General features: G+C 42.0%; 1 protein-coding gene across 2 annotated transcripts in view; it reads left to right on the top strand.

The window, feature by feature from the left end:
- The window catches only part of ACTN1 (actinin alpha 1), a 273263-nt gene that overhangs the window by 240336 nt on the left and 17372 nt on the right, over positions 1–15555 (top strand). For both annotated transcript variants that reach the window (XM_033950678.1, XM_033950679.1), the window contains exons 16-19: positions 873–1007; positions 7235–7414; positions 11566–11712; positions 15263–15343. In XM_033950678.1, coding sequence (XP_033806569.1) covers positions 873–1007; positions 7235–7414; positions 11566–11712; positions 15263–15343 — 543 coding nt within the window. The remainder of the gene's footprint in view (positions 1–872; positions 1008–7234; positions 7415–11565; positions 11713–15262; positions 15344–15555) is intronic.

The following is a 15555-nucleotide window of genomic DNA, read 5'->3' as shown; positions in this document are numbered from 1 at the left end:
ATGGTCAACAAAAATGATGATATGGCCACATAGTCTTATCTGCAGATGATATTATCCTCCAGATTCTATACATGGTGTTCAAATTTGTACATCAAAATCTGGCCACATTCTCAAGATGTTTAAATGAATTGGCTAATGAGCCAATTAATGTCAATAATTGAGAGCCAACGATGAATTCTTGAAATTAATTGGCACCCATTAAAATTTGCATGTGTCTTTTATAGAATCATGCTTAGTGCTGATTTTCTCATTCTCCCATGTCTGTATACCCCTAGAATCTACACGACTAACTTGGCTAAAGAGCCAATAATTGGTGTTAATTGGCAACAATTTTGATTTGCGCGTGCATCTTACTAAGTGCTATTCTATACAGATCCGTACACAAATCATATAGGTACAACTCAAAAGGGAGTATGGCCATGGAAGGGGCATGGACAGGTCAGAGGCGTTCACTAAACATGTGTGAGGTATTACCGAAGGCTGGGGATCTGCGCCTAAACTACACACCAGGATTTATACCAAGTTTCAGTTGGTGTAAATCCTAGTGTCCAAAGTTTGGTGTGGAAGTCGGTTTTGAGCACTATTCTGTAAATGGCTCCCGGCTCTGAGCGCCGTTTATAGAATAGCACTCACTATGGATTTTTTGGCACCTTATTTTGGGCACCATCTACTGTAATTAGTTCATAGTCCATATTCTTCAAGAAAAGTGCATATTAGCAGCAACATTTATTTTAAATTTTTTTTTAAAGGAAGAATAAAACCTAAAAATTTTCAGGCTGCTCATCCCTAGCCTGGTATAAGACATGCAGGTCTCTTTCTTTTCAAAAGTGACTCCGAAGGCCTTTTGAACAGTGCTTTTGCTTTGATCCCAGGTGCGGCAGTTGGTGCCCCGGAGGGACCAGGCTCTGATGGAGGAACACGCTCGCCAGCAGCAGAATGAGCGGCTGCGTAAACAGTTTGCCGCCCAGGCCAACATCATTGGACCATGGATACAGACCAAGATGCAGGTATGGTGATGACAGAAGTCACAAAAATTCATTGTTCTGTTCCATAGTGCAGTTTCCCAGCAGTGAGGCATGCTTGTCCATAACATCTTGACCATATAATAGGTTTCTTTGGTGATAAATGTAGTTGCATTTTACAGATCTGCTAATTATTCATAATTAATTCACAGGCTTATGCATACATTTTAAAATCTCTCTCTTTTTTTTTTTTTTTCTTCCAAGCTGGAATAACGATGCAAAAGCAAAATTGAAGGCTGGGCCTCTCATGACTGACTTTGATAATATTACTTTTGTTTTCATACTGTAGTGCCTCTATTTTAAAACTAGCCCATGACTAAATTGCAATTTTAGAAAGCCTGCTGTTTAATACATGGAGATCCACACTGCAAAGATTTCAAGCAGGTGTGATTTGGTCAGGGGTTGAGGGGGGCAAAAATCTACACGTGTATTCTCCACTTCACAAAAAAATACATGTCCTGGTCTGGAGGAGGGGGAGAACTACGAGTATCCAAGTCAACTATTATACCAGCTCAGGGCCATACACAGCTTCTGTATAAATGCAAGTTTTTGTTTTTAAGAATTCTAGAGAACAGACTTTTTTTTTTTTTCACTGAATATCATCTATGGCTATCTATAAAGTCAATCTGTTTCCAGTTTGAATTTATTTTTGAAACAATGTACTTACACAGGTTTTGGAACTCATCTCTTCAATTGCAGTTTCACTGCTTAAATGCCACCACTTACATGAGAAGGTTTGCAAAACGGGGCAGCTGCACATAGGAGCGTTGCAATTTCCACATGGAAGTTGCAAAACCACCATTCCATGTGGACATGCCAACGCTGTCATGCCATTCATTTTTATTCATGTAAATATTTTGCAAAATAGCTGCCCTGCTTGTATGTGCCAAGAAAATACATGTGCACTCCTGCAGGTATTTTGCAAAAGGCTCTGCATTGGCAGAACCTGTTGTGAAATACTGCTGGGACTGAGCATGATATCTCAGTTGTGATCTGTATGCTCTAAAGACAATATACAAGTCCCATTCCCTTTCCCCCATATGAAATGGACCTGCACATGTGAAATTTATAAGAGGTGTGAGGCTCGCAGCACTGGAAGTTTAGGTAGAGTATGCAAATTGTACATGCATAAATTATAGAATATAATTTACAAACATCCAGGCTCAGGTATTTACACCAGCTATAGGGCTGGCATAAATTATCTTGCCTTAAATACAAGTGTGTTTTCTGCCACTGTATAGGAAAGTAAATGCCCTATTCTTTCTTTATAAAATATTCTTGGAATAGGCACCTCCATTACCTCTATCCTAGATTTCCTGTTATGCAATTACCTTCATTAAAGCATTGTATTATAACACTCTTATTATAACACTAGTGTTTTAGCCTGATACATTCATTACAGTAACGGGTGCTAGAATAGCTCCACCTATACCCTGACCCTGACTCTGACCCCACCCATGCCCCGCCTCTATCATGCCCGGACCCTGCCTCCCACTGATCCCAGTCCCACCACCTCACCTTTCACCATTTCCTTTGTACCCTTTTGGCCCTCCTTACAGGGTCTTTACATACCTGAGGCGGCAGCAGCAGTCCTGACGTACCAACCTTTCCTCCCTCAGTGCCCCAAAGCAGCAGTGGTCCTACCATTTCCATCTCTCCCTTTCCCCCCTTTCACATCCTCTACCATCTCTCTCTAACCCTGTTTCACCTCTTTTGCCATCTTTCCCTTTCCTGTCCCCCTCTGTCCTACCCCAAGACCATCTCTCTCTCCTGCCCCCTCCACACTCCCTGAAGTCTATCTCTCCCTATCCCCTACCATCTCTCCTGGTCCCCCTAGTAGCCCCTCTGTCCTTCTCATCCATCTGTCTCTCTCTCCTCACCTCCTGCCTCTTTGGAGCTCTCACAACTCCTCCTCGTCCTCCTCCAGCCAGGCTCCAGCCATCTTCCGCCGCGGCCTGCAGCCACCGACAGCCGCAGCGGCTGACATCCACCTCAAGGATTCTCGCGCATGCACACTCCTACCTGCGGTGCCCTACAGCGCACGGAAAACGGGAGCACGCAAGTGGGAGTACGCATGCGCGCTTAGGGCTTTATTATATTAGATAGTAAATGGTGACAAGTGAAAAACCAGAGTGGCCAAGAAGCAATTTGTCCAGCTTGGATAAACAAACATACACATTCCCAAAGGAACCCGATACCCACACTCCTTTTCATCTCACCCAACCTCTGCACTGTCACCTTCTTGTAACCAGTGGCGTAGTAAGGAAGTGCAGGGAGGGGGGGGAAGACCGCCCCTGGCGCTATCTTTTCAGGGGCACCAACACTAGTGCCTCTCCTCCTCTCCACCCCCTCCGGTGTACTTCTTGAAATGTTAGCAAGCAGCAACTTCCACCTGCTGCTCATGCCGGCCTCAGCTCTCTTCTGATGTCACTTCCTGGATATGACATCAGAAGGGAGCTGAAGCCAGTGTGAACAGCAGGTGGAAGATGCTGCTCGCACCGGTAAAGATTTCAAGGGGTACTCAGGGGTGGGCATTCAAGGGATGGGGGCGTTATCGCCCCGGGCGCCAACCTCCCTAGCTATGCAGATGCTTGTAACTGTTGCACCATGAGGTTAACCCACTACTTTCTCAAATCTATTTGTTTTGGGGTTTAATCACCCCTTGCAGTTTATCTGCCATGCAAGCACAATGCAGTCATGTCATATTGCAATTTTGGACTGTAGCTACTGCTTTGTGCTCAAGTGTTTTATCACTATCCCCTTTCTCCTGGAAATCTGTGGTGCTTATCCCATGCTTTTATTAAAAAAAAAAAATTTGTTAACATGTTTGTCCCAACTCTTCTGGGTGGGCATTCCAGGCCACCACCATTCTTTCTCGGTAATCTATTTTCAAATATTGTTCTTAAAAGCTATTCCTTTGGAACTTTATGTAGTTCTCCCTGAACGTCTTATCCACTGACTGGATATGTGTATGAGGAGATTCCCTCTGTCCCATTCTCTGTGAAGTTAGTTCCCTCTGTTTAGTGAAAAGTAGATTCTTGGTCTCTGAGGAATTGTCTGCAACATGCTGCAATCTCACAGGAGCAGCCAGAAGCAAAGGTTGTGGCCAGGAATAGAAACTATACTATAGTTTCTATACTAAACAGAACTACCTATATGGTAACAATTAAGATATAAACCAACAGTGCATTCTTGCTATTCACTGGATTAGGTTACTAGAAAACCCCATGAATACAAAAACCACAAATAAGAAACCATAGTTCTTATGGGAAAAAGGGGGTTAGGTTCCTGTGCAACCCAGCTTATTGTACATTTTTGCTGTCTAATGTCATAAAGTCATCATTTTGTTTACCCTTCTTGTAAAGAATAGCTTGTTTTTTCTGCATTTTGTAAATGTATTTTATGCACTGTTTTTACAAAAAAAAAAATAATCTTCTTATGTAATAATACTCGCACAATTCGCAGCACATCTCCCAGAAACACACTCTGCATGATTGTGAATAAGTGAAAATGCCCTGTGAATACTGAAAATGAGTTACACAATTTTGTGCGAATAAGCAAATTTGTGAATATGGAATATGCAGATAACAAGAATACATTTGGGAGCAGAATCAAAATCTCAAATTGTCTAAAAAAAACTGCCTAAGTCAGCACTTGTATGTTTTGCTGACCCAAAATGTCCAAGTGCCGATTTTTGAAACCTACTTTCTGGACATCTAGCGGGACTTCTAATCCGCTGGGGTGTTTTTTAGTGGACGTATTGGGAGGCATGTTATGGGCGGACTTTGGGTGTGCCTAATTTGGACATTTTGCAGGCCATAATAGAACCTTTGCTGAGACGTCCTAGACAGGACTTAGACGTTTTGGGCTAGACCTGTTTTATAAGCGTCTAAATGCCATAAAATTATCCAAACTGGCCAGATGACCACTAGATAAATTAAATACTGGCCCCCCAAAACTCTCTTGGTGGTCACAGATCATCTCCCACCCCACAAAAGTGTGAGTAAAACAGTATATACCTGTCCGTAGAACAACAGCATCTGCTATGGAAAAGCCTACTAGAGTATCAGTCTTAAGTAACTTGGTGGATGGGTTAGTGAATCATAGAGAGGAGGACCTAGGCCCATAAGGCACTTTAACCAGAACATTTATGGTGAAAATTGTGAGCTACCCCACAAAAAAAACAAACAAAAAAAAAAAACCCTACTCTTCTGCCATATAGGTGCCACCTGCAGCCATAAGGGCTATTGGTGGATATAGTGGATTTGGGGGGAGTTTGGAGGGGAAGGGGCTCACCATAACTTAAAAGGGGATTATGGTGAGATGTACACAAGGCACTCTTTATGTGAGGTTCACAGCAGTGCCCTACTGCTCTGTTAGCATGTCTAGGTGGCCAGTCCATTACATTGCTGGCTACTCCCACATCCAAATGCAGACCATTTTGGATGCTTCCAATTTGGATGATTTTTTGGGGTCAAAAATGGGGTATAACGTTGGATGTTTTGGCAACCTGGACATCAAGTAGATGATTTTCAAAATATATGTATTTTTGAATGTCTAGCAGTTCAACTTTTAGAAATGACCTTTATTTTCCCCTTCTGATTTTGGACATTTTGCAGGAAACGTCCAAATTGGACTTAGACCATTAAAAAAAAAAAAATGTCCCTCGCTGTATTTTGGAAAAGCAACATAGGTACCCAGAACCAGATCCAACAGCACACATATGCCAGTGCACACACTTATATTTCCATGTACTGACATATTTTATAAAAGATATGCATACGTCACAGCTCCAGCTCTGCCTCCACTTTATGCAGACTATGCACTCAGGAATGCCTACATGAAGATCATTTAAAAGTAGATGCATTCTTTCCCTGTTCCTGCTTTTTATACACGTGTTGTTGTGCAATTATATAAAGCCCTTTTGTACATTATTATGTTTTTACAAATTTAGTCAACGGGCTCCAAATTTTATTAAATACCCCTACATTTTGCGTTAATTCGTTCATATTTGTATATAGTACACACATTCACCCGCCAAAATGTATAATTAATTCTATCATGGTTTTTCCAATTACTTGTAATCAATTGAATGGCTATACCTGTTAGGATCATAAATAGACAACTCTTATATTTATCTAGAGTGGGTTTCACATGTAAAATTGTTCCACAAATTATAGCCTCATATGACATTGGAACATTTGAATCTAGTACTAAATTTATTTGTCCGCAAATTGACTTCCAATATATTAATATAAACGGACAAAAATACAACAGATGATCCAAAGTCCCTATACCAGTATGCTGCTCAGTGGTACAAATTGATTTCCGGATTTTTGAATAAAAAGCCAAAAAATAGTCTTAAGAGACATCTGGAGCATCGAGATAAAACAGTATATTTCTGTGTCTCGTTGGCCACGAATTTGGGCTTGGAGATTGAAATGTACAGCGTCGGCATCTATGAGACAAACATGGTTATTTTTTGTTACATAAGATTTTCTGGACCCCAGTTTGATTAAATAAAATAGATAGTTCTAAGTCTAATAGATGCTGGCATTGTAATACTGGTATTGAAAGAATCTTAAACTGTACTCTTTGCTGTATAGGTAACCAATGCAATTGCTTCAACACTGGGGGTTGTAGGAGTCATTCTACAATAATCCAAATAGGAAAGATCACACACCAAGAACCAATTTAGAAGAAGAGATAGAGAGCTTGAAAATGGGAGGGGAATGGGTGGTGGATAGCTAGATAGAAGGAAGAGAAAGGAAGAGGTGACCACGGATAATTCTGTGTCTCCTATACACTATAAGCCTGTTGGAATAGCCAGGTCTTTATGGCTATTTTAAAATGTATAAGTAGAGGTGAGATTATTGAAAAGCATGCAAGCTGAAGCATATAGGAGATAGACTTATAAAACACCTTGACCAGTAGAAATGGCAGTGAATATTGGTATCTAAAGAAGGAGTTTTTCTCACCTCTTGGTCTAAATAACCTTCAATTTCCAACCCCAAGCTGGCAAGGAATTAGTTATCCTGGCTATATTCTGTTTCTGCATCCTAGGATCTTTTCCCCCAGGCTACATAATATGTAATTACAATTTTCTGTTCCTTCCTGGGATTAGCTACTGGTAAACATGTTGAAAGTCATGCTGAGGCTTGCCCTCTAATAGTGCATCTCTTTTGGTTTTGTGTTGTTTTTTTTTTGTATAGGAGATTGGTCGCATTTCCATTGAGATGCATGGGACTCTGGAGGACCAGATTAACCACCTGCGACAATACGAAAAGAGCATAGTGAATTACAAACCAAAGATTGACCAGCTTGAAGGAGACCACCAGCAAATCCAGGAAGCACTTATCTTTGACAATAAACACACCAACTATACCATGGAAGTAAGTGCCTCCAAAACTCTTTGCTAGCGATGTGCTGACCAGGGAAGCACCGAGGCCCAGGCCAATGCAAATTACAAGGCTCTAGAGTCTGGAGCGCATGTATAATTATAAGAAAGAGAAGCAGTTGAGGCAAATTTTTAGCTGTGCAAACTTGTTTACAATTAAGGGAAAATTTCCCAAGTTAATTTCATATTCAGTTAAAAAAAAAATGAAGCAAATATTTTTCCCAAAGAGGTCCCTTTTCTGTGTGAGCCCAAATGGCCTTGCTGTTCCCTCTGTTCCCTCCACACATACACTCGTGGCCCGCCAGGTACTATTTTGAGGCCCTCGGTATTATAAAGAATGATTCTTTATGGAAAACGTGTGCCTTAAGTGTCTGGCGGTTGCGTCCGGCGGTCACTGTAACCTCATGCAAGTGCTTTCCTGCATCTGCGAATGTGAGTTGGAGTGGAGAGGACAATCACGTACAGACGCAGGAAAGCGCTTGTGTGAGGTTACAGCAGTGAGGCAGGCAACGTTCCAGAACGTAAGGTAACCATTGGAGGCAGTGCAGCTTGTGCGTGTGTCCGGTGCTGGAGGAGGTGAGAGCTGAAGAAGCCACAAGTTTTTCATAAAGAATCATTCTTTATAATACCGAGGGCCTCAAAATAGTTGGTCCAAAATCTTGTCTCTTACAGGTGATACTTTGATAGTTTTTCACTTTCTGCATGTTGCGCTGCTTTCAGCTGTGTATAGCTGAAATTATCAGAAGCAATTAAGGAAATATTTATAAACTATAACAAGTTTTACCTTATGCAAAGTTGTCATTTCTTTAATAAGACATTAACTATTTTTTCTGCAGCCCTCCAAGTACCTACAAATCCAAAATGTGGCCCTGCAAAGGCTTTGAGTTTGAGACCGCTTCAATAGACCCTGATGCTGGCCTCGACAGTCAGCAGTTGTCTTCACCCAAAAATCCTGTCAGGACTTGGCTTCTCATCGTAGTGACCACAAAAAAAGATAGATCCAAGTGCTGTGAAGAGAAACTTTCATTTGTTCACTAGGCACTTTAATAGTGAAGAACTGAGTCTTTGAGAGTTAAACATGCAGAATATATGGAAGCACTGCCGTGAGGGATGGGGGGGGAGCAGACCACCTCAGGTGCTTTCTTCATGGGGGCACTGGCACCTCTCCTCTCCATTCCCTGCTCCTTCCCACCCCTTCCCACGTTCACTTCCCCACCCTGTACCTCTAGCTCTTCACTGGCAGTTCTAACCTGCTGCTCACACCGGCATCAGCTCTCCCTTTGATGTCACTTTCTAGTCACAGGATCAGTAGGTTTGTCATTTTTTTTCTCCATGCTCATCATCCATCTTGGGGTACCTCTCTTTCCCTTCTCTTTGCCTCCTATACTTCCTTGTCCAGCATATTCCCTGAGTTCATTTCCCTGTATTCATTAATGTCCCTATCCCCTCCCCATGTGCCAAGGATCACTCTTCTGTGCACTTATGCTCCCCCAAGTCCAGCATCTCCCTTCTGTGCTCCTATTCTCTGTCTAGCATCTTCCCTCTATGTCGATATCCTCCTCCCACGTCTGGCATTGCCCTTTTGTGTCCATGTAACATCCACATGCAGCATCTCCCTTTGTTCCTATGCTCCCTCCATGCCCATCATTTCCCATCTGCTTCTATATACCTCCCTCTCTCTTCCTTCTCGCCCTCTCCTGGGTTTTCAGTATTTAGCGCCCTTTTCCTTCATCCCCTTAGTTCATCGGCATCTCTTTCTCTCCTTCCCTCCCTGCAGATCAAGCACCTCTCTCCCTTCCCTTCAGGTCAGCAGCCCTCTCCCCCACCCACTGGTCCTAGCACTCTCTCCACAGTATTTTGGAATTAGGATTGACTGACTATCTTTTAAGGGGCCAAACACTTAATACTGTAACTTTCTGTGCCAATTAAAGGAGGCATTGAAAGAAAAAAGGAGGGAAGCTGTGGAAAGAAGTTCTTTTTTGGCAAGACAATGCTCACAAGGCTGGCAAAACAATGGATGTTTTGACGCAGTTGGGATTTCAGTTCATAGTAAACACCAGAAAGTCCAACAGGACATAGAACCCACGGGTATAAAACAGTACAAAAGGAAGTGGGAATGGACAATGAGCACTCCACTGAAGATCACTGATGTGAAACCAACTTGTTTATTTCATAAAAGGACACAAGCAGGAGCTGTGGGTCCACAACTTCTGCTTGTGTCCTTTTATGAAGTAAACAAGTACTGTTTCATTCACATACTCACCAGATCTTGCTCCATCTGACTATTTTTCGTTTTCAAACCTTAAAAAGGGTTTGAAAGTGTAACAATTTTCAAGTGATTCGGAGATGATTTCAGCAGCAGAGTAGTATTTCAGAGACCAGACATTGGAGTATTTTTTGGAAGGGTTACAGAAACTTCAGACACAACGTGCCAAGTGTGTTGAATATGTGGAATAATTTGTAAGTTTCATGGCTCCACGTCAAACCCTGGAAAAGCAAAGCTGTCACAGTAATAAAAATTGAAATGTAATTTTCAAAATCTTATATATTACAATTAATAGATTCAGAAACAAAAAATATTTTCTACTTTTATTGACTAAGCATTGGTTTGGTCCTACTGTCTCCTACTTTTCTCTGTGTTTTTCTTAGCTGTTTATCCATGTCTCCTCTTTATCCCTATCTGTTCTATCTAGTGTCTTTTCTCTGTGTTCCTATCCTTCCCCATGTTCACTGTCTCTATCTCACTTTCTCCAGCATCTTCCTATGTGCTGCTGTTCCTCCCCTTATATCCAGCGTCATCCCTCTATGTCCCTGCCTGTATGCTCCTTCCATACCTAGTATCTCTTTTCTATCTCACTGCCTCTCCCTGTGTCCACTTCCTCTTCTGCCTGCAACCCCCAGCCCTGACTGCCATCTTCCATAATCCAGCCTCTCTTCCTTCTTTCTCTTTTTTCCTCCTTGCTCTAGGGTGTCTGTCTCTCTCCCCCCCTTCTCCCCCATGATCCAGGGTCTCTTATCTCCTCCTTGCTCTCCTTGATCCAGGTTTCTCTCTCTCTCTCTCTCTCTCTCTCTCTCTCTCTCTCATCAGCCCCTCCTCCTAGTCCAGCATTTGCCTTTTCTCCTTTGATCCAAGACTTTTGCTTTCCTCTGTCCCACTACCTGGCATCACTCCAGCTCCTCTTCCTCCCCCCACTGCTCTGCACCCAGCATTGATGCAGGTCCTCTCCCCATCCTGCACCAGGTCTGGCTTCGCTGCAGCACTTCATTCACTCATCTTCCTGTCTTCCAAGTCTGCAGCGGGTTGTGGTAAAGCTGCCTTTCTTTTTCTAGCAGGATCTTTCCTCGGACCTTTCCTCTTCTGCGTCCAGTTTTTCTAATGCAACTCTCTGCCGCGACCTGCTAGAAAGAGGACTGGGGGGTGGATCAATGAGGAGCTGCAGTGACACCAGACCTGGGCACAAAGAGGGAGGGATCAGCTGCATGCAGCCACTACCATTTGCCAACCCTTTGCATTTCGCCAGACTTGCTCAATGGTAGCTATTCCCCTGCTGAAGCACCTATCAACTGAGAGGATATTGATGGAAACAGTTCAGGACTTTATACTCAAGTGCATACCCCACACCCCCTCCGAATATGAACTGTACTCATGGTGTGATGTCAAGCACCCTTTTCCAGTTTAATCCAGCCTTTAAAAGGGCAAAGACTTGTGCAAGGCGTTGTGTTATTTCAGCATCTCCAAATGTCAGCTGGGTTTCAGAAACTTGGGGTTAATCAAAATTGGGTGCTTCAATGTAATTTCAGTTATGTTAACCTGCATGGTTTACCTCATTAATCAAAGCAAATTCCATACAGACTTTTGCTGTGATTAATGCCCCTGTAAAATTTACCCATGGAGATTGCGCCTGTGTTCAATCTAAAACAATGCGTACAATTTTGATTATCCAAAATGACCTGCTGTGCATCCCATTTCTGCAGTTTGCACAGAAGTTGAGAAATTAAGAGCCTACTTCAGCAGATAAAACCGTGCTTTAGCCATGGAACAGCCTTTGACTATCGCCTTCCCTGATTGCATTACTCACTTTGATCCTTGTTACAAAGGGAGAAATAATGCGCTCAATACAACAAGCTCTTCTCTTGCTTTTTTAGCACATTCGAGTGGGCTGGGAACAGCTACACACCACCATAGCCAGAACCATCAATGAAGTAGAAAATCAGATTTTAACCCGGGACGCCAAAGGCATCAGCCAGGAGCAAATGAATGAATTCAGGGCCTCCTTCAACCATTTTGATAGGGTAAGTGTTGCTTCCTGCTATTCTAGTCACAGTGAAAACAAAAATCCCCAGCACAAGTGATTATTCAGATTTTAGTGAAAGACTGAAATTTCTAGCTCATGGCTTCTACCTCATGTAAGGATGTTGAAGGGAGGGACCATCCAACCTGTATGTACTTCAAGAAATGGAACAGCAAAATGGTTAGCCTAACTTTAATAGTTAATAATATCTGTGTCTGAACAGAAAAGTTAAGTTATATCCCCATTCTTAAGAGTCATACAGGACACAAGACATATTGGTATCATGAAAAGTACATAAGGAGAGAACACTGCTTATATAATCACTTTCTGTATTATATATCCACAGAGGACTGACCCGTGGCTTTTGTCATTCAAGAAGTGGCCAATGTAGACGTCTTTGGACCAAGGGTTTCTCAACATCCATCCTGAAAGGGTGCTAACAGGTCTGAAAATTAAGCTGGCACTTGGGCCATCAGTATGCAATTATATTTCACCAATGTTCATGGTAGACATTGGAAAACTGGGCCTGTTTGCATCCTTTGAGCAACAGTATTGAGAATCTCTGCCAGAGGCAATAAGCCCGTCCCTTCTGAATGACTGCCAGGATCCAGGTGCCTCGTTTTAATAGCAGAAGAAAGCAGTTATGAGTCCGTCAGACAGCATGATACATGTAGTATTGGTAGCAGGAAGAGTAGAATAGCCCCTGTTGAAGTAGACCACAGCTCATAATAGTTCCAGCATATGGCTTCTGATGGTATTACAAGGGGAAACCCATGAGAGCCAGTGATGTGCCATGGAACTCCATTAGAGCAACTGTTATGGTCACTTCATTCTATCTTGATATCTCATCTACTTCCAGTGGGGAAAGAGCCCAGTTATAGTAAAACATTACTGGACTGATGCAGGCTATTTTAAGTATAGTAGAACTCCCAAATTCCTGTCTCTCTTTTGTTATGTAATTAAAGGAACATCAGAAACCTAATTCACAGTTTCATCATAATAAGAGTTTGTTGCATGATTTTAACATAGATTTTGAGAAGGAGAGGGGAGAGATGGAGGGAAGGCTTCTTTCTTGAAAAAGAGAAACGGTGCATAGATATATTGGGAAAAATGTGAGTTCTTCGCTTCCACTGAATACATGGGAACAAATGAAGAATTCCTTCATTCCACATTCTCCTTCATCCCACATTCTCCTTCATCCCAATAAGTGAAGGGAAAAAGAACCAGGGTCAGGCTATTTCATGGGCCAAATATTTTCTGGTTATATGTTAGATTGTAACTTTCTTTTACTCTCAATGGTTGGTTGCCCAGGATGGAACAGCTTTAGTGACGTGATTTCCTGGTAACAGGTTAAGGTTTCTTAGTTAAAACTGGCTCTTCCAAAAGCTTACTTCCCATGTCTGCTTCCCTATAGAGAGCAGGCATGACTTGAACCACTCTGCTCGTTACCTTCCTGGTTAGAATAATAAAAAAAATTAAATGTAAAAAAAACAAAACCCCAAAACAAAACAAGGAGAACCTTCAGGCATGAAAGGTGCTTTTAGAGAGCCAGGAATTTGCATTTCCCCTTGCTTTGCTGCTTTCCGTGAAATAGGGACTTCCCTGTCTCTGCCACCATTGATCTTTCTAACTTTGAATGGATAAAAATCTGTCTATATCCTCACAAACAAAGAAATATTGACAGATAATGTGTATCCTTCAGAGACTGTGGTTATGGCTTGTGCTTTTTGTTGTTGATTTGGTTTCTTTTTAGAAAGCTGACAAAGGCAGGAGTGGCTGCAGGCAGCTGTGCCACTGTACCTGTCACGCCCCATATTAACCCTTACTCTCCTCTATGCTTCTAGCACCCACCAGCCGCTGCACGTGCCTAGCACACCACTAACTATTAAAACACCCTGCCCTTTTCAGCTTTCCTAGGACTATTTTCACTTATCTGTTCCCTCCCTAGCAATGAACTGGAATGATTACTTTTAAATTCTATCCTCAAGAAAGTTTAACAGAAGGTGCTGCAGTTAGCTTACTATCAACCAGGAGATGAATGTGAGAGTCAGGCTCTCATTAGTTAGTGATATATGTGGCTTTGCACCTTTGGCACCTTTGCACTAATGGTGCACTCATTAGTTAGTGATATATGTGGCTTTGCACCTTTTTTTTTACATTTGTTTTTGGGTTTCTTTCTTGGACATTGTTTCTTAAGACCTAAACTTTTCCATCTCTCTCAGTAAAATGTTAAAAACTGCCTCTCACGGTTCTGTTTTTATGCCCAAGTTAACATCTGCTAAACTGCAGAACTAGGTGTTTTCATCCAGTGTTAGCATCAGATCAAGCCACTGAGCTAGTGCAGGCTTCCAAGACATCCTTGCAAGAGAAAATGAACTAGAAGAACAAGGGGCTGCTGAAAAGTTCTCAGCCCCAACCAAGAAGAGAATGATGTGGAGCCATGAAACCTGCAAGTTATTCCACACTTTTCTTGACGCCTTTCGTTTCATATCATCGAAACGAAAAATGTCGAGAAAAGTGTGGAATAACTTGTAGATGTCAAGGCTCCACATCATTCTCTGTTTGGCTGGTCTGAGAACTTTACAGCGGCCCCTCGTAGATTTTTGTACAGCTGAAGCTGACATGCCTTTCTGTAGAGGAAGGTATCAAGTTTGCCAATTAGTCCTCTTAAATATGTAGATAATGTTGCGGAGTGGGCTTTTTTTTTTTTTTTTTTTTACATTCTTAAGGACAAGATGTTGCAGGAATCCAGATGAGGGCTTTTTTTCATGTGAAGGCCTTTCCAGGGAATGAGTAGCATCTCCACAGTAAAAAGATAAGTTAGAATAGAAAGTGACTAACATCCAGTGCTTCAACTCCAGAACAAATCAGCACCATCTGATGATGGCTTTAAAATAAATTGTGTCATATATAGTAGGCTGATTTGTTGTGTATCTCAATGGGAATAAGGGTCAACAAACAAATTATAGACAAATTTTTATTGGATCAATTCAGTGTATCTGTGATTAGCTTTTTTGGTGGGGAGAAAGCCATTTTTTCTTTTACTTAGTCTGTTTTGGTGAGAAAACATGATGTTCCCTTTCCATCATGAAGGACATACGTAAGAGGAATGCAGGGTACCATTACTTGATAGTGCAGCCTAAATTAGTGTGATAGTGAAGAGAAATAATAATTTACATTGACGGTGCTGTTACTTTATCTAATAGTGATTTTTGATGTCTCTGGCCTTGAACTTGAGATGGGTATGAGAGAATCTTACAAAGGCACTGCTAACGTTCACCCTATATTTAAGCATACTTTTTTCCAAAAAGCTTTTGATCACAACCTGACATGTAATCTAACTTTGTGCACCTTTGTGTTTTATTCTTTTTCTCCCTATCTTTCTCACCTGCATGCCTATCTCTCCGCATCCTTTTCCCTCCCATTTTCTTTTTCCTCCATCGCATGGTATATCTGGCATCTTCTCACCACTCCTTTTTTCATTCCCCCCCCCCCCACTCCTCACCATCCCGGCACTGCATGTCATGTTGCCTGGCACCACACGTAACCAGGACCACTCCGGCACACTGGGCCCAGACGAGTTCAAAGCCTGCCTCATCAGCTTGGGTTACGATATTGGAAACGACCCCCAGGTACTGAATATTAGTGTGGAACGCAGCTCACTGTTGAATATAGGGAAAGAAAATAACATTGTTTTTCTCCTTTTTCTTTTTTTTTTCAATCCATCTACCATTTCCATTATCAAACATTTATATGTACTGTATATATATTAATGTTCCATGCTCCCTGGTCTCTACTCACTGATGGAATTTTTGTATGTAATGTGTTACTCTGGTTTCCCATA

The sequence above is a fragment of the Geotrypetes seraphini genome, chromosome 7 (genome assembly GCF_902459505.1).
Source record: "Geotrypetes seraphini chromosome 7, aGeoSer1.1, whole genome shotgun sequence".
NCBI classification, from domain to species: domain Eukaryota; kingdom Metazoa; phylum Chordata; class Amphibia; order Gymnophiona; family Dermophiidae; genus Geotrypetes; species Geotrypetes seraphini.
Note: the sequence above shows the minus strand (reverse complement) of the source record. Positions and strands in the feature narration are given on the sequence as shown.